Source organism: Schistocerca piceifrons, chromosome X (genome assembly GCF_021461385.2).
Source record: "Schistocerca piceifrons isolate TAMUIC-IGC-003096 chromosome X, iqSchPice1.1, whole genome shotgun sequence".
Taxonomy (NCBI): Eukaryota; Metazoa; Arthropoda; class Insecta; order Orthoptera; family Acrididae; genus Schistocerca; species Schistocerca piceifrons.
Window position 1 is genome coordinate 70,432,549 of NC_060149.1, and position 24,009 is coordinate 70,456,557.

At 37.4% G+C, this 24,009-nt stretch overlaps 1 protein-coding gene across 3 annotated transcripts in view; it reads right to left on the bottom strand.

Annotated features, from left to right (window-relative positions):
- LOC124721931 (solute carrier family 22 member 7-like) overlaps positions 1 to 24,009 on the bottom strand; it is a 209,224-nt gene that overhangs the window by 124,574 nt on the left and 60,641 nt on the right. For all 3 annotated transcript variants that reach the window (XM_047247089.1, XM_047247088.1, XM_047247090.1), the window contains exons 2-3: positions 15,031 to 15,269; positions 6,868 to 7,095 (exon numbers count right to left, since the gene is read on the bottom strand). In XM_047247089.1, coding sequence (XP_047103045.1) covers positions 6,868 to 7,095; positions 15,031 to 15,266 — 464 coding nt within the window. In that variant the 5' untranslated portion in view covers positions 15,267 to 15,269. The remainder of the gene's footprint in view (positions 1 to 6,867; positions 7,096 to 15,030; positions 15,270 to 24,009) is intronic.

The window sequence follows — 24,009 nt, forward strand, 5'->3', positions numbered from 1 at the left end:
AGTACTGTAAGTTGCTTAAAAATGTTATTAAGAAGGCAAAGAGTATGTGGTGTGCAAACAGAATAGCTAATTTACAGGATAAAATTAAAACCATATGGTCAGTTGCGAAGGAGGTGTCTGGTCAGCAGCACATGTTTGACAATATTAAGTCAGTTTGTAGTAAAAATATTTCTGTTACTGATAAATCAGATATATGTATAGTATTTAACAATCATTTTCTGAGCAATGCTGGTGAATTAAATAAAAATTTAGTTTCTACAGGGAATCATATAACTCTCTTGGAAAATGCCATTCCGAGTGTGATGTCTCAAATACTCCTCTGTGATACAGACAAGGGGAGATTGAGTCGATAATTACATCACTGAAGACTAAGGACTCTCATGGATGTGATCGAGTTCCTAGCAGAATATTAAAGTACTGTGCTGCACATGTTAGCTCTGTATTTAGCCATATTTGTAATTTTTCCTTTAGGAATGGTCAGTTTCCTGATAGATTAAAGTACTCAGTAGTTAAGCTGCTTTATAAAAAGGGAGAAAAAGACAGTGCAGACAATTTTAGACCTATTTCTATGCCATCAGTGTTTGCTAAAGTTATTGAAAAGGCCGTGTGTGTAAGGATAATTGATCATTTTTTATCACATGATTTGCTATCAAATGTACAGTTCAGCTTTAGAAGTTGTTTAACAACAGAAAATGCTATATTTTCTTTTCTCTGTGAGGTACCGGATGTGTTAAACAAAAAGTTTCAAGTGCTAGCCATATCTTTTTTTTTAAATTTAACTAAGGTGTTTGGCTGTGTTGATCACAAAATATTGCTCCAGAAGTTGGACCATTGTGGAACAGGGGGAGTGGCTCACAGTCGGTTGAACTCTTACTTTAGCAACAGACTGCAAAAGGTCATTATTCACAGTGTTGAGAGTGACTTTGATGTGGGGTCTGAGTGGGGTACAGTCATGTGGGGAGTGCCTCAGGGATCAGTGTTGGGGCCATTCCTGTTTCTTGTTTATATAAATGATATGCCCTCTAGTCTTACACGTAACTAAAATATTTCTGTTTGCTGATGACACTAGCTTGATAGTAAAGGATGTTGTATGCAACATTGGCTCGGTTTCAAATAGTGCAGTTCATGACATAGGCTCATGACTTGTAGAAAATAAACTAACGCTAAATCACAGTAGACTCGGTTTTTACAGTTTCTAACACTCAATTCAACAAAACCTGACGTTTTAATTTCACATAATGGGCATATGATTAGTGAAACTAAACAGTTCAAATTCTAGGTGTTCAGATTTATAGTAAACTGTCATGGAAAGCCCACATTCAGGATCTTGTTCAAAGACTTAATGCTGTCATTTTTACTATTCAAATGGTATCTGAAGTGAGTGATCAACACAAAGATTAGTCTACTTTACATATTTTCATTTGATTATGTTGTATGATATTTTATTTTGGGGTGACTCTTCCAATTCAAAAAGGATATTTTTGGCTCAACAATGGGCAGTTCAGGCAATAAGTGGTGTAAGTTCATGAACCTCTTGTTGACCCCTGTTCATGAGTCTGGGTATTTTGACATTGGCCTCTCAATATATATTTTCCTTACTGTCATTTCTCGTTAGCAATATTAGTTTATTCCCAAGAATAGGCAGCTTTCACTCAGTTAATACTCAGCAAAAATCCAACCTGCATTTGGATCGGACTTCCTTATCTCATGTGCAGAAAGGTGTGCAGTATACTGCTGTATCCACTTTCAATAAGTTACCACTAGATTTCAAAAACCTTAGCAGGAATCCACACTCTTTCAAATCAAAACTGAAGAGTTTCCTCATGGGTCACTCCTTCTATTCTATTGAGGAGTTCCTTGAAAAATTAAGCTGATTCATGTTGTTTTGTTGATTGTGTCTATTTTAACTTATGGCTTGACCTTTTTTGGATTCATAAACATTTTATTTTTATCTGTTATTACTTCTATGTTGTAATTTCATGTACTGACACGTTCCATGACCTTGGAGATTTGCTCCTCAATTTGGTCCTATGGAACTAAACATGTAAATAAATAAATAAATAAATGCAAGTTGTAAAGAACTTTTCACTCCCTGCAAGTATCCCTGCTACGTTCAGCACTTCAATAGGTGTAATCCTGTCTACATTGTTAAAGGCTTTCTTCAGATCTAAAAATGTCATATAAGTATGTTTGCCAGTGGTTTTTCCATTATTCTGTAAATAATTCTTGTCAATATTTTGCAAGAGTGACTTATTAAACCAATATTTGGTAATCTTCACAACTGTCACCATCTGCCATTTTTGGAATTGGGGTTACTACATTCTTCTTGAGTCTGAAAGTATTTTTCCTGTCTCACATATCTTGCACACTGGGTGGAATAGTTTTACCATAGCTGGCTCTCTCAAGGATCACAACAACTTTGAAAGAATGTATTCAAATCCAAGGGTCTTGTGTTGACTTATGCCTTTCAGTCCTCTATCAAATGCTTCTTGCGGCATCATATCACCCCTCCCTCTTCTTCCAGTTACCTTTATATAATAGTAGTGTCAGATTCATTTCCCTCATCATCCCTTCAAAAATGCTCAAATGTGTGTGAAATCTTATGGGACTTAACTGCTAAGGTCATCAGTCCCTAAGCTTACACACTACTTAACCTAAATTATCTAAAGGACAAACACACACACCCATGCCCAAGGGAGGACTCGAACCTCCGCCGGGACCAGCCGAACAGTTCATGACTGCAGCCCCTTAGACCGCTTGGCTAATCCTGCTTGGCATACACATCCCTCCTTCATTTTCCTTCCATCTTCCAGTTTTCCTTTCTTTGCTTGGCAATGGCTTGCCACCTGAGCTCTTGATAATCATAGAGTTGCTTCTCTTTTCCTCAGAGGTATCTAATTTTCCTATAGGTGGCCTCTATCTTCCTCCTAGTTACACATGCTTCCACAGACTTTCAGTTGTCCTCAAGCCATTTCTGCTTAACCGTTTTGAACTTTCTGACAATCTCAATTTTTAGACATATGTATACCCTTTCACTACCTTCATTTGCTGCACTTTTATATTTTCTCCTCTTGCCAATTAAATACAATGTCTCTTGTGCCATCCAAGGATTTCTACTAGGACTTTTCTTATATAGTTGATCCTTTGTACTTCCACTACCTCATCTGTCAGAATAAGTCATTCATCTTTCACAGTATTTCTTTCTCCTGTTTCAGTCAGTCATTGTCTAATGTTTCCTCCGAAATGCCCCACAACCTCTGTTTCTTTCAATTTACCCAGGTCCTATATCTTTAATTTACTTGCTTATTAAACACTTATTTACTTTTAACCTACAATTCATAACTAATAAATTATGGTCAGAATCTGTATCTGTCCCAGAAAATATCTTACAGTTTAAAACCTCATTTCAAAGTCTCTGTCTTACCATTGTATATTCAGTCTGGAACCTTCCAGTGTTTTCCCCCTAAGTCCATGTTGTGCTGCTATTTTTATTTATCTATCTTTCCTGACTATCAGATTTTGGTCCCTAATCACAAATATATTATCATCTCCCTTAAGTATTTGAATAATTTCTTTTTTGTCATCATGCATTCTTTCAATCTCTTCATCATCTGTCAAGCTAGTTGGCATATAAACGTGTAGTATTGTGTTGGATGTTGGCTGTGTGTCAATCTTGGCTATGATAATATGTTTACTATGCTGTTCATAGAAGCTTACTTTCATTCCTGTTATACCTATTCCTGCCTTACCCCTCTTTGGCTTTGTATTTTTGGTAATCCTGTACTCACCTAACCTGAAGTTCTGTTCTGCCTGCCACAATACTTCACTGATTTCCACAGTATCTAACTTCAGCCTACCCATTTCCCTCTACAAATTCTTTGGCCTACCTACCCAATTAAGGTATTGACACTCCACATTCTGGCCTGTAGAATGCCAGTTTGTTTTTCCAGTTGACAGCATTCTCCTGAGTATTCTTCACCTGGAGGTACAAATGGAGCACTGTTTTACTTCCAGAAAATTTTACCCAAGAGGATGCCATAATCATTTAACCACACAGAAGAGCTGCTTGCCCTCAAAACCAATAATACACTACTGGCCATTAAAATTGCTACACCATGAAGATGACGTGTTACAGAGGCAAAATTTAACTGACAGGAAGAAGATGCCATGATATGCAAATGATTAGCTTTTCAGAGCATTCACACAAGGTTGGCACCAGTGGCAACACCTACAACGTGCTGACATGAGGAAAGTTTCTAACCAATTTCTCATACACAAACAGCAGTTGACCAGCAACGCCTAGTGAAACATTGTTGTTATGCCTCGTGTAAGGAGGAGAAATGTGTACCGTCACATTTCTGACTTCGATAAAGATTGGATTTTAGCCTCTCACAATTGCAGTTTATCGTATCGCGATATTGCTGCTCGCATTCGTCGAGATCCAATGACTGTTAGCAGAACATGGAATTGGTGGGTTCAGGAGGGTAATACGGAATGCTGTGCTGGATCCTAACAGCCTCGTATCACTAGCAGTCGAGATGACAGGCATCTCATCTGCATGGCTGTAACGGATTGTGCAGCCATGTCTCGATCCCTGAGTCAACAGATGGGGACGTTTGCAAGACAACAACCATCTGCACGAACAGTTCAACGATGTTTGCAGCAGCATGGACTATCAGCTCGGAGACCATGGCTGCCGTTACCCTTGATGCTGCATCACAGACAGGAGCACCTGTGATGGTGTTCTCAACGATGAACCTGGGAGCATGAATGGCAAAATGTCATTTTTTTTCGGATGAATCCAGGTTCTGTTTACAGCATCATGATGGTCTCATATGTGTTTGGCGACATCACAGTGAACAAACATTGGAAGCGTGTATTTGTCATCGCCATACTGGCGTACCACCCGGCGTGATGGTATGGGGTGCCATTGGTTACACGTCTCTGTCACCTCTTGTTCGCATTGATGGCACTTTGAACAGTGGACGTTACATTTCAGATGTGTTACGACCCGTGGCTCTACCCTTCATTCGATCCCTGCAAAACCTACATTTCAGCAGGATAATGCACGACCGCATGTTGCAGGTCCTGTACAGGCCTTTCTGGATACAGAAAATGTTCAGCTGCTGCCCTGGCCAGCACATTCTCCAGATCTCTCACTAATTGAAAACTTCTAGTCAATGGTGGCTGAGCTACTGTCTAATCACAATACGCCAGTCACTACTCTTGATGAACTGTGGTATCATGTTGAAGCTGCATGGGCAGCTGTACCTGTACACACCAGCCAAGCTCTGTTTGACTCAATGCCCAGGTGTATGAAGGCCGTTATTACGGCCAGAGGTGGTTGTTCTGGGTACTGATTTCTCAGGATCTATGAACCCAAATTGCGTGAAAATGTCAGTTCTAGTACAATATATTTGTCCAATGAATACCCATTTATCATCTGCATTTCTTCTTGGTGTAGCAATTTTAGTGGCCAGTAGTGTAGCTGTACCTTTCCCTAGCTTTTAGACATACAAAGTACCAGCAGAACAAGGCCACATTGACTAATGTTACATGGCCAGATCAGTCAGTCATCCACACTGTCTCCCCTGTAATTACTGCACAGGCTGTTGCTCCTTTTTCATGAATCACAGGTTAGTCTCATCTCTTCACAGATACCCCAACAGCTTATACCTACAGTATAACAGTCTTTATCATTCTAACAGGAAAGTCACCTCACGTTATCAAAATCCATAGTTCAGGAGGGAGAGGGGAGTGGTGAGACTACATCTGTTATCCCTTAACTACACAAATCATAATTAAAATTTAACATTTTGAATGCAATGACAATGTTTATGGGAAGCAGCCTCAGCTGTGCACAGTGTATTGACGTAAAGACATGCGACAATGTAAGCAATTAATAATTATTCTGCAAATGATTCTGTGAGAATCCATTTGGTGCTAAAATCAGTCATGCACTCATAGATGTTGCAGCTGCTAATAGTAAAGCCTGGTGTACAGAATTATTTTTTCTGGGGTTTTCAATAATTTTCAAAAAAATAGAAGTAAAAATTTACACAGAAGAGGGGGATATTGCATTGGAGTTATCTCATATAATCACATTCATCCTTATTCAAAACACATACTGACATTCAATATAGTTAAAGTAAATTTGAAAGAAATGTTGCTTGCTCACTGCTTCTACTATGTCTCTGAATTTTTGGAGTATAAAGAATTGTTGCTTCACCACTGTCTCTGCTACGCCCCTGAATTTCCGGAGCATAATAATAAATAAATAAATAAATATGAGTTCCAAAATATAGTTTGTTATATTATCATTATGTATTATTCCACTTTTTACTTTGATGCATGTTAAAAACTTGTAGGTTAATATATTAACTACCGTAATTGTAAATTAATTGTATTGCTTCTGATTTGTCCTATTTCATATGTAAAAATGATGTACTTGAATGGTTACTATGGCAAACAGTAAATAAATAAGTTGTGTGAATTGTGAGTTGTTAATAAATTTCTCTGGCAGCTGTTGCTGAAACTTTGTTACCACAGAGAGCCATACACTTATAAACATGCACAGAAACAAGTAATAGATATGAAATTCAAATGAACACCATTGTAACCAAGTATCTTTTGCTGTAGTCTGTTGTTAGTCTTCATTAAAAGTGTCAGAGCATTGTGTGATTATATTTGCTGATTATTTGTATCATTACATCATAAGACAAAACTTACCAGTGCTAATGTTGTTCACATCACATTGTGAGCAATCCACATAATCATCATTACTTATGAAGCTGGAAAATCTGTTCAGTTATTTTCTTAATATGTGAACTAAGGCTAGTAGTGAGAAAATATCCCCAGTTTACTAACCTATCTCCAATATAAAAGAATGCTATTCCAATAACTGTTGAGAACAAGAGGGTCAGTGAAATTGATGTATGAGCATATATTGCTTTGTCACACACCCAGTTTTCTTGTGATGCAGCAGTGAGGGAGAACCAAGTGTCATCATATTCCCAGCCATAAATGCATGGAATTGTCTCATTATTTTCATCTGAATCGTTGTACATGAGGCATTTACTGTAGGTCTCTCCATTCCTGAATGACAACAAGAATATTTAAACAAGTTATGCCATGAAATAAGTTTATTCTATGAAAGATGCAGAATGAATAGCTTATAATGCATCATTAAAAATATTGTGTTATTTTAGATTCTGCTGGTTTATGAATATTCTCAGGTACTGAACCAAGTATTATTCTACAGAAAGGGTAATATTTCAGCATCCTGACTTGTTGGCATCCTCAGGTGGTCCTGATGACTTAGTGTCTTCTGTGAATCATATTATATATCCCCTCCCTCTTGCTGTCAATCCTGTGCTTCCACTGTCCATGCTATGCAGGCCTGGAATAAATAGCAGGAGGAAGAGGATACAGAGGATGGTCAGAAAAGTGTGACATATTTTAAGAGGCTGTAGCACTCATTGAAACAAGAAAAATGAGTGCAATAAACACATGTCTGGGAGTGATACTTTTTGAGATCTGAAGACTTTTTCTGAGGAGATTATCAAATTGGTGTTCATCTCTTGTAATGCACCCTTATGCTCCTCAGTATAAGGAATCATGCACCTTTTCAAGTTGCCCTTGCTGTTGTTTTACATGCTGGCATGCATAGAATTTGTGATCCTGCAGTGTCTGCACATCATTATCGTGAATGGTACTGACCAATTCCTTCTAGTTTCTCCATAACCAAAAGTATAATCGACTCAGGCCTTGTGAAAAAGGAGGCCATGCTGTGGAGCCCACCCTATCAATCCAGTTGTCTTAAATTTGCAACATCAGAGTTACACACATATTGTTACCAAAATGTACTGGTGCACCACTGTCTATGTATCACATCTACAGTCATAGCTTACACAGCATATTCTACAGCATGGTAGGCAAAACATTCATGAGAAAATTCTGATAATGAGCCCCATTTAATCTTTGCACTAGCATGAACAGCCCTATTAACATCTCACCAAGAATTCCTACCCATATGGTAACTGAGAAATGGTTCTGATGCCCCTTTTCTGCAAATGTGTGGTGATTTTTAGTCGCCCACACGCATTAATTATGAAAGTCCCTAACAGCATCTCTTGTGAACCTAGCCTTGTCAGACAAGAGGATGACTCATTCCTTCTGTTGCTGCTTATTCTTTTACACTTGTTCCACGATTTTTGTCCAAATGCTAATCCATCTCAGATGTGAGTGAGGCCTTCCAATGTTTACCTTTTGAGGTGCTAGGAAACCCATATCCCTAAGATGCTGGAAAAGTGAGCTGAATAACTTATCAGATCATTATCTGCAGCACTGACATTTTCAGACATAAAGCTTAATGTTAATGTTCTTTCTAAAACACAGTAAATATATGACCAATTTCTTGATGAATAGTATATATTAGATATAAACAAAGACATAGACGAATAAATATATATTTATAAGCATGCTGCTCCCATTTTCTTGTGTAACTTTGGAGTACTTATGGCCCTACACGATCAATAGTAATTGGCCACTTTGACCTCCAATAACTCATGTACTATTCATGTTACATGCCTGTAATTCATACCAATTTAGGTTTACACTAATAGCTTCCTAAAGACATGTTGATTGACAAAATTGAACGAACCATTTAGATTTTGGAAATTCTACGTCAGATACTAAAATTTAAACTAATAAAGATATTGAAAATCTGATTACACCATCGGAATCATTGTGCAAATAATGGTAATGTAAATGTTTCTTTTTGAGGTATGATGTTTCCTCTGGCTACTATTAATTTTTACATGAACTGTGAAATGTCTGCCATTATTGTTTCACAAAGTTCACCAGCTTTGGCACTACTGGCATACAAATCTCCTTCATAGACACAAAGTACCTTCCTCGACACAGTGTCAATACGGAATTCCCAACCACGCGGTCAGCCTGGGCCATGTCCTGGAGCTACCCCCGTTGCTCCGGCTACTTTTCGGCACCACGCAGTTGATGACGAGCCCCAGCTTGCCGAGCCGCCCATGCAGCCACGCCAACTCCGAACATAGAATATTTTCAGGGCACCACAACTTGCCCATTACCTCACAACTATGAAGGAGGTGAGACAACTTGCATTCAAATAAGTGAGAAAATCTGTATTGAGCACAGATTCAACAAGCAAAAATATGGCTGGGAGGGACTGGGTTGCTTGCTTCTTAAAGTGAAATCTAGACATTAGCCGACGTAAACCTGAGGCAACATCTGCACCTAGGGCTGCAGGTTTTAACAAACCTGTTGTAAAAAAATTCTTTTCAATTCTTGAAGAAATAATGTGCTCCCTGGCGCCGTTGGATAAGCAGCTGCAGCAGCAAGTCGTATACTCCTAGCTCACTCATTTGTTACATAGTTTAATTCTTAATTTCTTTGCGTGTTTTTGGTACTTGCATTGTTTAATTCATAAATTTCAGGCGCATTATAGTATTTGAGAGTTGTAGCTTCGCGTTTTAGTACCTAAATAGTGTAAAATCGCGTAGTCTCCTTTTGCTGCCGAGCAGTGTGTCAGCAGTGAGCAAGTAGCAGCATTACTGCATTTACTAGGCAATCTTGTATTTTAATAACCGTTTAAATTTTGTCGATTTGTTTGCGCTCTCTGTAGATTAGTTCAGACGTTCTTTGCACAACAGTTTTTAGCATGGATAGGGACTGTAACTGCTGTGTTCGGATGCAGGCTGAGTTGGCATCCCTTCGCGCCCAGCTTCAGGCAGTGTTGGCTTTGGTCACACAGCTTGAGGCTGTTGCCAATGGGCATCACTGTGGGGGTCCGGATGGTGGTTTGTCAGGGACGGCCAGCTCGTCCCACGCATCCCCCGATCGGACTAAGACTGTGGTTGCCTGGGATACTGCCCGCATTGAGGCTGATCCCTCACCTGTGGTAGAGTGGGAGGTCGTCTCAAGGTGTGGCAGGGGGTGAAAGACATTCTGGAGGGCTGACTGTAAGGCCTCTCCAGTTTGTCTGACGAACCAGTTTCAGGCTCTGTCTCAGGCTGATACTGATCTTCGGCCTGACATGGCTGCTTGTCCTGTTCCAGAGGTTGCCCTTCAGTCTGCAAGATCCAGGCGGTCACAGAGGGTGGGCTTACTGGTAGTTGAGAGCTCCAACGTCAGGTGCGTAATGGGGCCCCTTAGGGAAATGGCAGAAAGAGAGGGGAAGAAAACCAATGTGCACTCCGTGTGCATACCGGGGGGAGTCATTCCAGATGGAAGTTAATAGGAATATAAAAAAAGTGAGGAAGGTTTATCTGTTTAGCAAGAGTAATAGAAGGCAGATTTCAGACTACCTAACAGATCAAAACGAAAATTTCTGTTCCGACACTGACAATGTTGAGTGTTTATCGAAAAAGTTCAAGGCAATCATAAAATGCGTTTTAGACAGGTATGTGCCGAGTAGAACTGTGAGGGACGGGAAAAACCCACCGTGGTACAACGACAAAGTTACGAAACTACTGCGAAAGCAAACAGAGCTTCACTCCAAGTTTAAACGCAGCCAAAACCTCACTGATAAACAGAAGCTAAATGATGTCAAAGTTAGAATAAGGAGGGCTCTGCGTGAAGCGTTCAGTGAATTCGAAAGTAAAATTCTATGTACAGACTTGAGAGAAAATCCTAGGAAGTTCTGGTCTTACGTTAAATCAGTAAGTGGCTCGAAACAGCATATCCAGAGACTCCGGGATGATGATGGCATTGAAACAGAGGATGACACGCGTAAAGCTGAAATACTAAACACCTTTTTCCAAAGCTGTTTCACAGAGGAAGACCACACTGCAGTTCCTTCTCTAAATCCTCGCACAAACGAAAAAATGGCTGACATCGAAATAAGTATCCAAGGAATAGAAAAGCAACTGGAATCACTCAACAGAGGAAAGTCCACTGGACCTGACGGGATACCAATTCGATTCTTCACAGAGTACGTGAAAGAACTTGCCCCCCTTCTATATCTCTGACGTCGATCTGTTTTAGAATTTTTAGAACATGTTTTTTGTTCGAGTATCATGTCATTTTTGGAAACCCAGAATCTACTATGTAGGAATCAACATGGATTGCGGAAACAGCGATCATGTGATACCCAACTCGCTTTATTTGTTCATGAGACCCAGAAAATATTAGATACAGGCTCCCAGGTAGATGCTATTTTTCTTGACTTCCGGAAGGCGTTTGATACAGTTCCGCACTGTCGCCTGATTAACAAAGTAAGAGCCTACGGAATATCAGACCAGCTGTGTGGCTGGATTGAAGAGTTTTTAGCAAACAGAACACAGCATGTTGTTATCAATGGAGAGACGTCTACAGACGTTAAAGTAACCTCTGGCGTGGCACAGGGGAGTGTTATTGGACCATTGCTTTTCACAATATATATAAATGACCTAGTATATAGTGTCGGAAGTTCCATGTGGCTTTTCGCGGATGATGTTGTTGTATACAGAGAAGTTTCAGCATTAGAAAATTGTAGCGAAATGCAGGAAGATCTGCAGCGGATAGGCACTTGGTGCAGGGAGTGGCAACTGTCACTTAACATAGACAAATGTAATGTATTGTGAATACATAGAAAGAAGGTTCCTTTATTGTATGATTATATGATAGCGGAACAAACACTGGTAGCAGTAACTTCTGTAAAATATCTGGGAGTATGCGTGCGGAACGGTTTGAAGTGGAATGATCATATAAAATTAATTGTTGGTAAGGCGGGTACCAGGTTGAGATTCATTGGGAGAGTGCTTAGAAAATGTAGTCCATCAACAAAGGAGGTGGCTTACAAAACACTCGTTCAACCTATACTTGAGTATTGCTCATCAGTGTGGGATCTATACCAGATCGGGTTGACGGAGGAGATAGAGAAGATCCAAAGAAGAGCGGCGCGTTTTGTCACAGGGCTATTTGGTAACCGTGATAGCATTACGGAGATGTTTAATAAACTCAAGTGGCAGACTCTGCAAGAGAGGCGCTCTGCATCGCGGTGTAGCTTGCTGTCCAGGTTTCGAGAGGGTGCGTTTCTGGATGAGGTATCGAATATATTGCTTCCCCCTACTTATACGAATCACGAATGTAAAATTAGAGAGATTAGAGCGCGCACGGAGGCTTTCAGACAGTCGTTCTTCCCGCACACCATACGCGACTGGAACAGGAAAGGGAGGTAATGACAGTGGCACGTAAAGTGCCCTCCGCCACACGCCGTTGGGTGGCTTGCGGAGTATAAATGTAGATTTAGAAAAGCAGCAACTCTTGCTAATGATGCTAGTGTTTTTCAGCAGACTACTCTGGCCTTGTAACTGTGACATATCTTTGGAACACCTCTTTTCTGTAGCAGCAACTATAGATATTCTGTACTGTGAACCTCCAAAGACATCAGAAGTGTTTGCTGAGTCAATAACCTCTCCTTGTGAAATCAAAGGCAAAGAACCAAACAAAAATATTGAAGCTGTGGAAGTGAATGTGACTCCCACTCACGTAGCAGTGACGGACATCAGCCCCGTTCCTTCCAGCTCATTTGGAGATGCACTCCAAAGAAAATGAAAAAAAAAACAACAATATACCTACTGTACTCACCAATAGCCTCTATGTAAAACAATTTCAACAGAGAGGTGATGAGAAATGCGAAAAAGAATAGTGCACTGCAAAGAAAAAAGCAAAGAGGAAACTTTGTTTTGGAAAATAAATATTGTATGAAAAAGACCTTTTAGGTGACAACAGTGATGTTTCCAAAGATTGTCACTGTTTGAACTGCCTGGAATTATACTCACATGCGAAACCCACAGAACAATGGTAAAGGTGTCAGTAGTGTAATTTGTGAGTATGCACTGTGCTAGATTAAGCCACAGAATAAAATTTTTTGTTTGTGATGTCTGCAAATAGATAGGATTGGTGATAATTACTCTTTCAAAAAGGAAACTAATTTTGTTGTCTCATATATTAATATTTTTAATTCGACTTTCAGTCTTCACTTTTTTGTACAACTGAACAGGGAAACCTTAACTGATACTGCTATAGAATTATTTCAAGAATGATCTTTTATTTGTTCTTAACTACTTATATATTAAATATATCAAATATCTAATGTTTGTCTGCATTTCTTACTTTCCTTACTCTTATGCCATTTTACCCTGACAACAGTCTAAAACGGCATATTTAGTACTTTTTAAAAGAATGTCAAAAATGTATGGTTTGTATTAATTTAAAAACATGGCACCAAGATAGCAAAACCCACAAATGAATGTGATATGGTCCTGATACAAATTTTATTTAACATCATGGTTTATGAAGCAATAATTACCTAAAAACAAAATGATATGTCATTTTAGCCCCCTGCTATGGTACATAAAGCCATCAAAATAGTCTGTTGACCACAAAGACTGACTAATTTTTATTGGTCCAGTTTCATCATAGACAACTTATATTCGACAAGTCAAAATATAGATACAGTTATATCAAACATAAGCAAAAGAGTGAAAGTAAGTTGGTAGAAATTCTTATACTATAAGTTTATCAGTTACTGTTGAAGCACAAGTCAAAAAAGTTACAGTACTACATAGTACGAGAAAAAGAGTAGGCAAATTAAAAGTTAAGCATCTATTCACACAACTAAATTTTAAGTAACATTTGTTTTACGTATTCAGAAAGTCTTTTATAGAACAGAAACAGTGCTACATTAGAAAAATCTTTTGTTTTATTTTAATTTTTTTGACTGGATACCTGACAACAGTCAAAACAGAAAGTATTGACTTTTCACCCATAAACAGAACAGGATGTCACAACCAGTAGTATCTAAGTTCATGCAATAAGTCACTCGTCATCAGTATTTATTACATGATTGATGCACAAAATGCACAAAGATTTGAAAATACCAATAAAAAGAACAATAAAATTCATCTAATGTTCATAGAATTATAGTATTTGTAAAGGAAGAATATCAATTATGTAACAACAAATAGGAGACAAAACAAAAATGTGTTTTACTGAGTGTGGAATGCCACAAAAAATTATGCAGTACATCATTAGTGGCTTTGGTGTGGTACATTGTCACCACCAATGAGCATCTTGTGTTTTGAGTGAGAATTCTATAAGCATAAGTGTACTCAGTCTTTTATTTAGAGTGTTAAGATGTGTCTCCCACTTCAAATACTCCTGAATATGTATGTCTAAAACTTTTGTATATCTCATATTTCAGACTTTTTTATACCAATGATAAAAACATGGTTTGTACGATGGAGGTTTTGTGTGACTAGAGTGAAAGTCATTGATGTGTATTAAGAACAGTACTGAACATAAAATTATATCCTAAAAATCTATCTATATTAATATATTTTGGCCCTGATATGTGTTTTACTAACCTTTAGACTTATGTGCTGTGTTTGTTATATGTAATCTTTGTAACTCTATCAGCTACGTATGGTCAGAACCAGTTATTAGGTACTCCTCTTATTCCTAATGCTTCTAGCTTATTTAATAAGAAGCTGTGATCAACAGTATCAAAAGCCTTAGAAAGATCTAAAAATATGCCTGTGACACACTCATCTTTGTCAAGAGCATTAACTACCACTTTTGTGAATTCTAGTATGGCTGATTCTGTACTTCTACCACTCTGGAAACCAAAATGGGATTCACATAAAAGATTGTATTTATTCAGCTAACTCATTAAACTGTCTTTCTGAATTGATTCTATTACTTTTGAGAATGTTGACAGTGGGGAAATGGGCTGGTAATTTTCTATGTCTTCTGCATTACCTTCTTACTTCATGTTCTCTATAGATCAGAAGAAGGGTTCCTCTGAAAGCTAGCAATGTTATTAGTCTTGCTCATGTGCCTGTTCATGATACAGTGACTTAATAATTTCATTAGTTGTCAATACCACTCCCTTAATTATTTTATTATTAATAAAATAATGATTCTTGGCAATTTTTCATCATGATGCAAAACTTTAACATACTTTTGAAAACTTCTACATTTTAACAATCAAAGTTTTTATTTACTTGCCTAGGAATTGTCATGTTCTTCCAGATGTCTGTGCTTACATTTGCCTCCTCTCTTCCTGGTACATAACACCAGTGATCAGGAATTGTAATAGCTAACATTCCGCTGTAGATTACCATTGCCATAAAAATGCCAGATAAACATATGAAAATTATGTTACGTTGTTGTTGAAACTTTCCATTGCCACCTATTTGATCAATAATGTCCTCAAACTTCACACTCTGGAATGTCTCTTCCATGTCCTGTCAATTCAATGTAACCAGTAAATAATCAATTATTCAATTTTAGATATATCAACAAAATGTGACAGCAATTTACAAAACAAGAACTTATATATAATGTTTGTTTGTCCAAATGGTATTTTATTCAATATCTCAGCAATTTTCAGATACATGCAACATATTTTACTTGTATGGACTCTATGTAATGAAATAATTATACAGAATAAATCAGAAATCAAAACTCAAAAACTAATTATGTGCTGTATGAAATAGGACAGTTTCAAATTACTGATGATAAAAAATTCAAAAATGACATAGTACCATGGGAAATTTTGAAAAGAATAGGCAGAAACAAAAATACAGCAGTTAAGATTCACTTAAAGTTTTATGTTCTAGTGTTGTAAATATATATATATTTATGTAAGCATAAAGAGTATCACTCATCAAACAACCTAAGCATTGAGTTGTCAACAGGCACACACAAAAGAGAATGAAACTTGGTAGCTTTTGAAATAAATCCTTTGATGAGCTAGAGTACAAACACACACACACACACACACACACACACACACACACACACACACACACACATTCTCTCTCTCTCTCTCTCTCTCTCTCTCTCTCTCTCTCTCTCTCTCTCTCTCTCTCTCTCTCTCTCTCTGAAGGGCATTTCCCATGTCTGAGCGTGGTTTATTACAGAACATATCTCAAAACTATTAGAAAACTATGTTTATTAATAAGAAGACATATTAAAAGTACAAATTTATAATTTTTATGTACTACCTATAATGGGAGGTCAATTTAAAAGGAGACAGATGGAAAAAGTAAGTAAACTGTTTAGTATTTCAAAAGTAATCACCATAACTGCCAATACATTTATCGCACTGCGAGACAAAACAGCCAGTGAATTCATGGAAAAATGTTCATGGTTACCTAATAAACAATGATTGTACTTAGGCATGCACCTTTTCATCCGAAGCAAATTGACAGCTATGAATGTCTATCTTCAGGGCTCAAAAAATATGGAAGTCACTTGGGGGGGGGGATTGTGACTGTATGGAGGATGTGTAAGGGCTTCCAGCAAAATTTCTGCAGTGTAGTTGAAACAACCTTGGTAACACGTGAGCACTTGCACTTCCTCGATAGGGTCACAATCTCTCCCCATGCAATTTCCATGTTTTCAAAGCCCCGAAGAAGAACATTTATGGCTGCTGATTTGCTTCAGACAAAGAGGTACATGTCTAGGTACAGTCACAACTCTGTGGGCAACAGCAAACATTTTTCCATGAAGGTATTGACCATCTTGTCTCACCCTGGGATAAATTTATTAACTATTATTGTGATTACTTTTGAAATAATGAACACTTTGCTTACTTTTTCCCATCAGTCTCATTTTCATTTTACTACTCCATATACAATGCACTTAACTGAGATATTATACACAAATTGGATTTGTTCATATAATTTCGCTGTCAGGCAAAGAACGTAAATAGATGCAAGTACTTTTTATATTCATGTTGATAGTAGTTTTTGGCATTGGAAGGTAAAACAGCAATGAAAGCTATTAGAAACCAGAGACATCTGGTATATTCAATTACAAGGAGAATAACAGTGATGGCAAAACAGTTTTGAGATTTTGTGACAACTTTTTGTAAGTACTAGTCATTATTCATCAATTGTATGTTCCAGCTTCCCTCAAACTGATTCTGAATTTCAGTACCTGTATATGGGGATTGTCTGGGTGTGAGTTCATCTATGTATGCTAGAATTAATATCTTATCGTCCGGTGATATCTCTTGACTATGTCCCATGTTTTTGTTTAGTAAATAAGCAACAAGGAAAAGCTGTTATTAGCCCGATGGTTGGTTTGAACACTTATGCACTTTACTAGGCATCATCCTATGGGAAGTGGTATGCCCATGCCTCCTCCTTATGTATGAACTGACTTGTCCAGCTAGTTACAGAGGGACCTACAGTTAAATGTGCACTGTGGTGCAGTGCAATGTTTTTCACATTGCCAAACTTTACCAGAGGTGAAAATCACAATAAATGACAGAGGCAGCTCATGCACAGTCCTCAGGTGATGGCTCGAAGTGGGTGCCAAAGGCTAAGCATGTGATCCACCACCAAGCTAATTATTAATTTGTACTTAAAGCTAATCTGTCACTCAAATGTGTTTTTCTGTAACTAGTCAACCTAACATCATTATCAGTTGGGGACACCGAGGTGGTGTTCCCACTCCAGTGACAGATACAGTGCCACTGTCTTGGACAACAGATAAGGTTCTTGATACCATTCAGGGATTGCATCTAGGCCTACTGATTAATATATAGCCCCTGAGATATGAAGTCACATGTTTAATAATTAAGTTTATATATGCCAGGGAATAGTTGTGGGCAAGTGAAATATTAAGTAAAAGTACTTCTGAGACCTGTTAATAGCATTTGAACATGAACATTCATGAAGAGGAGATAAGAATGTGAATAACCTGATTAAAGGTGAGGAAGTATTTGCACAGTGTCCATAAAACTTTCACACTATTGGCTCTTGTTTTACTATGAGAGAACTACTCTATCAATACAATTGCTCTTTTGGTAGATTTTACAGTGTGCAGCTTTTAACTTGCTGCTTTTCATCAGAAATATTTCTTTCATGACAACAAACTTCTCATACAACTTGTATCAGGTAAAATTTTTGGTTATTTTTTTATGAGTGAAGTAATCAAAATAGTGCAAAGAATAAAGAAACACATTGTTACAATAGATACATACTAAAGCCTCAATCAGTAGAGAAATTAAGTGCAGACATATTTTAATTCCCACTCAGTAAACAGAAATTGGGAAGTTTCTCTCAGTTATCATGAAAGAAGTGTTTGAGGCTGGTAGGTCACTTTCCATCCATTTACACAAATACTTCCTTCTGTAAATGCTAAATACCCCAACAAGTATAAACTCTAAAACATGGAACATGATTTACAGTACATTATTTTAAGAATTACTAAAAGAATGAGAGAGGACTTCCCTGCAAAAATATTATAAAAGAGAATAAAGAACATTACAGTTACCTACCAATTTCGTTTTCTTGCTGCAATAATGAATAAAATAATAATACAAATTAAACTTTTAGAAAAAAAGAAAGGAAATATCTATAAAAATTATATGCAAAATAGTGTAAAGTGACAATAATTACTTCATTGTGCCCCACAGATCCTTCAAAGAGTTAAGTGCAATGTGAAACAAGTCAATGTACATAAACTAAAAACAAGAACATTATAAAAACATGATTTTTACATTGTATTAACAGTAAACTACTACTAGACAATTTAACAATATTTGCACTTGCACTAGCTGCTTGCTCAGTCATATCAAATAGCTGCTGTTTCTTTTATATTTCCATAGTAGCATAATATTTATTCAATGTTACTGGTAATTTTAAAGAAAATTGTTTACCTATGTCTGTAACAGAGGCCTATTCACAGTACACTACTACTTATCATATATCTAATAGGAATTTTCCATCAAGGAATGAACAGGGTATCCATAATTAAAGATCCAGTTTCAAAATGCTGTACAAAGAGAACCACCATTCAGAATGGTAGCAAATTTGAACAGCATATTATTGATGCAGGAGAAAATGTCATGGAACACAAAAAATTCAATGAAAATTTTACCAGTAGATAGTTCTGTAAGCATCTTAATATAAATGGGGTCAGCTACAAATGACAGATGAGTGAAAATATTGTGGCTACAGTTTGAGATGCACATTACACCATCCATACTGTTCAATGTGCATGACTGCACAAGTTCGGCAGTCAAAAGCTGTGTCATTGTTAGGTATGCCCATCCACCACAGCAAGGCTGTACCACAGTGGATGGAAAGAATTGGGTTTTAATTCCCTTGAGGCCAAAAGCCACATAAAAAGAAAAATGATATAGGTTTTTAATTGTCCTTGGGCCAAAAAGTGCAGAAAAAGGAAAATGACATTGGTTTTTAACTGTCACGAGACTAGCAAAAGAAATGTCCAATATGCTGTCCACTGTTTTCTGACACAAGCTGAAAATGAGAAACAACATGTTCCACAATAGATCAGAATGTCTTGAGGTGTCATGTTCAGAATGCATTGCACAATGTTTGCCTTCAGTTCTGCTATGCTCATAATTGGAGCACTGAACACAGCATCTTTCAGAAAAACCCACAGCCAAAATCACACAGTTTAAGATCAGGTGCTCTGGATGACCGGGTAGGGAAATTATGCCACAAAGTCCTAGCATTTCTGAAATATCTATGCAGCAGTCACTTCACTGTATGTGCAATGTGCAGAGGAGTGCCATCTTGCATAAAAATAATCCTACTCACACATCCACACTGTTGAAGGGTTGGAATGATGTTGGTGTGCAAAAGAGTCTCATGGTGATTGCTAGTAAAGCAACAAGACCCACAGGTCTTATCTTCTCAAAAAATACAGCCGTACAATAAATGGTGCCACATACCAGCACCACACAGTCAGTTTTGCAGGATGAAGTGGTACCAGTTGATGTATGTGTTGATTTTCCATTGCCCATATTCTGCAGTTCTGCATATTGATATGTTCTTGGAGATGGAAATGGGCTTTGTCTGTCCACTGAGTGTTCCATGGCCTTTCATTGTCTACTTCCACACAAACAAGATATTCGAGAGTGAACATCTGTGATGCTGGCAGGCCAGAGGAAGCAACACTTGAACATGTGTGCTTTTGTATGGATAGCAATGCAAAATGTTTTGTTGGATTTTATACACTGTGCTCACAGGCATGTCCAACGTTCAGGCAATTCCTCATACACTGTATGTTTGCACACTGCAAATGACACTGGATCAACGTACTTTCCTCTCTCTGCCACACTGCACTTCAAAAGAGCCTGTCTTTTTTAATTTAGCAGACAATGGACCAATGTCTTTTTCATGCCCTTGAGTGTCCACAACTTCTGCAGGCCAATGGCACAAGTCACCATTACTGTAAGAGAGTTTTACCAGCAGTGCATGATCCTCCATAGAGACAGCTGTGTTGGTTGTCTTTAAGGTAAACTCAGGTGCGTATTCTGATGCTTACAGCACTATGTATTGGTCAAATTCAGATTAATTTCTTTTTTTATTTTCTATTGTTTTTGTTCCATGTCATTTCCCCCTGTGTCAATAACAAGCTCCCCAAATTTAATGGCAGTAGATGCCTTTCTACAGTGTTATGAAACTGGAACCTTAATTACAGACATCCTGTAGATAATCAGAAAATTTATGTCAGTGGTTAATGAGACATGTTTTTAGTTTTCTTTGCATGACATGAAAGGAGTGATATAACAAACTGCAATATAAAGGCTATCATGTAATTTTTAGGCAAAATCAGATTTTTTGCACAAAAAAATCCAAAAAACGCAGAAATCAGTACATCATTGAATGTTTGATTTATACGGGCATAATACTATTTATATTTCAACAAAATGGGAGATTGGTAACATTACTGAGCATGCTACTGTTACAAGTTTTAAACTGGAATTGATGCGGTAGTCTCGTTGACACTTAAACAGCCTTTCAAGGCTTGTGTATTTCCTTTTGAAGCTTTTTTTTTTTTTATTACTTATCAACTACCCATTGGAAATACACACACAAGAGTTTGGCAAACATTTTTTATTATCATTAGTCTTTTCACTCTTTTTGAGATTAGTCTGAAATTTTTTCATGTCTTGAAACGTTATTATTTCTGAAAACAAACTACAGGTGCTTTGGAACCTGGAATTGTCTGATAAAACTCAACCAAACTTGTGTTTCTCCTAGACACAACCATTCGCTGCAAGAAATGTGGAAAAATTTCCTGCCATTTTTCACTGACACTAATATTGGATTGGTTATTACAATCCAGATGTTTACTCACTCAAAAGTATTCATCAAACAGTTTTCCTTCACCTACAGTGATGTTTCAGGCTCCAAATTTTATGAAACTAGTGAATTGTTGCACATTCATGCAGTTCTTTTACTTTTGGATGATATGTTCTGTCTTAAGGACAGAGTTTTTTTTTTTCAACAAGAAAAACAACATGAAAATAATAAAAAGTAGAGTGACCAATGTAAGCTCTCCTCCAACCAATAATTTTAAGTGACCTGACCATGTTCCTAAGGATTTGCTATCTGACTTTGAGGGAGGGACTTCCAGCAGCTACAATTGTATAGGAAATTAAATTGTTCTTCTGGGATGCACATAGTTTATTTAACTTCGAACTATATCAAACCCATTCGCTTTGATGAAACTAACAAATTCCAAACCTGATTCACTCTGAAAAATCCACAGATACGAAGATTTTCACAGTTTTATTTATTTCCACGACACGTTTCAAAGGTTTAAACCTCCATCATCGGGTGGATTTACATTAGTTAGTATAACATTTGTATGTGTGTGTTGTGTTACGATTTTTTGGAGGAACTTGTGGCATTGCATAGTGGAGAAACAAGACAGAAGAAATCCAAAACCATGTTCTGAAATGGTGTCTTGTTTCTCCACTAGGCAGTGCCACAAGTTCTTCCAAAAAATCGTAACACAACACACACACAAATGTCATACTAACTAATGTAAATCCACCCGATGATGAAGGTTTAAACCTTTGAAATGCATTGTGGAAATAAACAAAACTGCGACTGCTAACAGTAAACTTGTTGTTTCGTTTAATCCACAAATAATTCAACAGTCCTGTTTCACTGAGATACTCCTCTTACTGCACTAGAATGCTTTCTATTTTAATTTAATGTATTCCCTCCTCTCAATTTTCTCAATAAACGGTCACTAGATTGACTTTGCCCCACTACTCCCTTCACATGATCAATACTAACTATCACTCTTGGCATGACATGACAATGCCCTATCCACTGGAAAAGCCACCAAACAACAGAAAGTTCTAGACTCTAAGGCTTGCCAGTTAGTGCATGCTGCCAGGTAGCTATTGGTAAGAGTATTGATCATGGTATCCTTACATTTCCAACCTTAACTGGTTTGCAGAATGCATATTTTGGCAGAAAATAACAACCTAACACCCAATGAAATTTCTAGGAATGAATATTGATTCTCAGTTAAAGTGGTGTGAACATAAAAAGGTACTTGCAAACAGAATGTCATCAGCATGTTATGCCCTTAGAATCCAATCATCAGTGTGTAACATGCAGTGTCTTTTAGTTACATACTGTTCATATGTACACTCCATTCTTAGCTATGGCATTCTTTTTCTGGGGAACAAATGCACAAAATATGAACACAATTTTCAAACTCCAGAAAAGAGCCATAAGAATCATAACCAAAAATGGTAGTCGAGCTCATTGTAAATATTTGTTCAAAACACTGTGGATTTTAAATACTCCATGTGAATATGTCTACCAGTCAGTTGTACACATCAAAAATAACATCAGTAATTATTGCACAAACAGTTCTGTCCATGACCATGGAACAAGAGCTACACTCAACTTACATTTGCCAGGAAGAAATAAACATAAAACTCAAAACAGCATTTTCTACCAATTAATGAAAATGTACAATAAATTATCAAAAGAGATAAAAGAAATTTCTAAAATACACTTATTTAAAAAGGCAGCTAAAAAATACCTGTTATGCAATACATTTTATACGTTGAACGATTACTTAGATAAAATAGAGAAGGAGCTTGGTAAAGAAAGGTTATACAAAGAAATAATAATACTCATTATAGAACATCCAACATTCCTCATAACAGCTTCACATTATTTTTTTTCCTTCTTTTTTCCTTTTCTAGAAAAACATACCCCCAAGCTACACATTGCACAATACTAACACCTCTTTCTCTTTCTGAGCTCAGCATCTCACTCACTATAGAGGGATGCTGATTCAGTTTTTCAGGATAGCAAATGGGAAGTTGTGGTACAGAAAATGGCCCAGAGATCACCAGTGTGTGTGTGTGTGTGTTGTGTTATCAAACAATGCGTCTATAGTCTGTGCAGTGACATAGCGAGATATGAGGGAACAGTGTGGCACTACACTATTGAATAAGTTATTTGTAAAAAAAAGTATTGCATAGCAGAAGTAAGACCAACACGAAGTCTGTAAATTCATGTGTAATCAAATTAGCTTATTTTAAGTTGGTCTAAACTTGGAAATACTTTGACATGTCCCATATCCTTGTAAAAAGAGATCTACAGCTGCTGCTGCTGCTACTACTACTACTACTACTGCTACTATGTGCCTTGATTGAAGAGCATGGGCACACCCAGCGAGGGCGAAGGGGGAGGGGGGGGGGGGAGGGGGCAGCTGTAAATTTTGACAACAAGCAACCCACTCTGCTACTTGCGGGCACTGTGGCGTCACAGTGGAGAACAAGATTTCTCCCACCTTTTTAAAATATAAAATGCTCTACTAGTGTAAACATATCAATATTAAAAAGGTTTCATTTCCTAAGATGGGGTTTTGCCCCTTACATTTGTAACAGATCATATTCACATACGTATTTTGTCACTGTCTCTTGTTTTAATTCCAACCGTTGACTTAAAAATTCAGGAATTTGGAACAGAATCTCTTGAAATACGTTAAGACAAGGAATTAAGTGTTGCACACTACGACCTACAAAAAACAGTACGAGTTTACATTTTTTGTCAGCAATGCTGTCATGCAGTGCACTAAATACGCCAAAGTTTCACATTATTAGCCTTATAATGTTGTGAAATACTTGTAGACATATGGCAAGAACAAGAAACATCAACCAGATCCACTTAAACATTT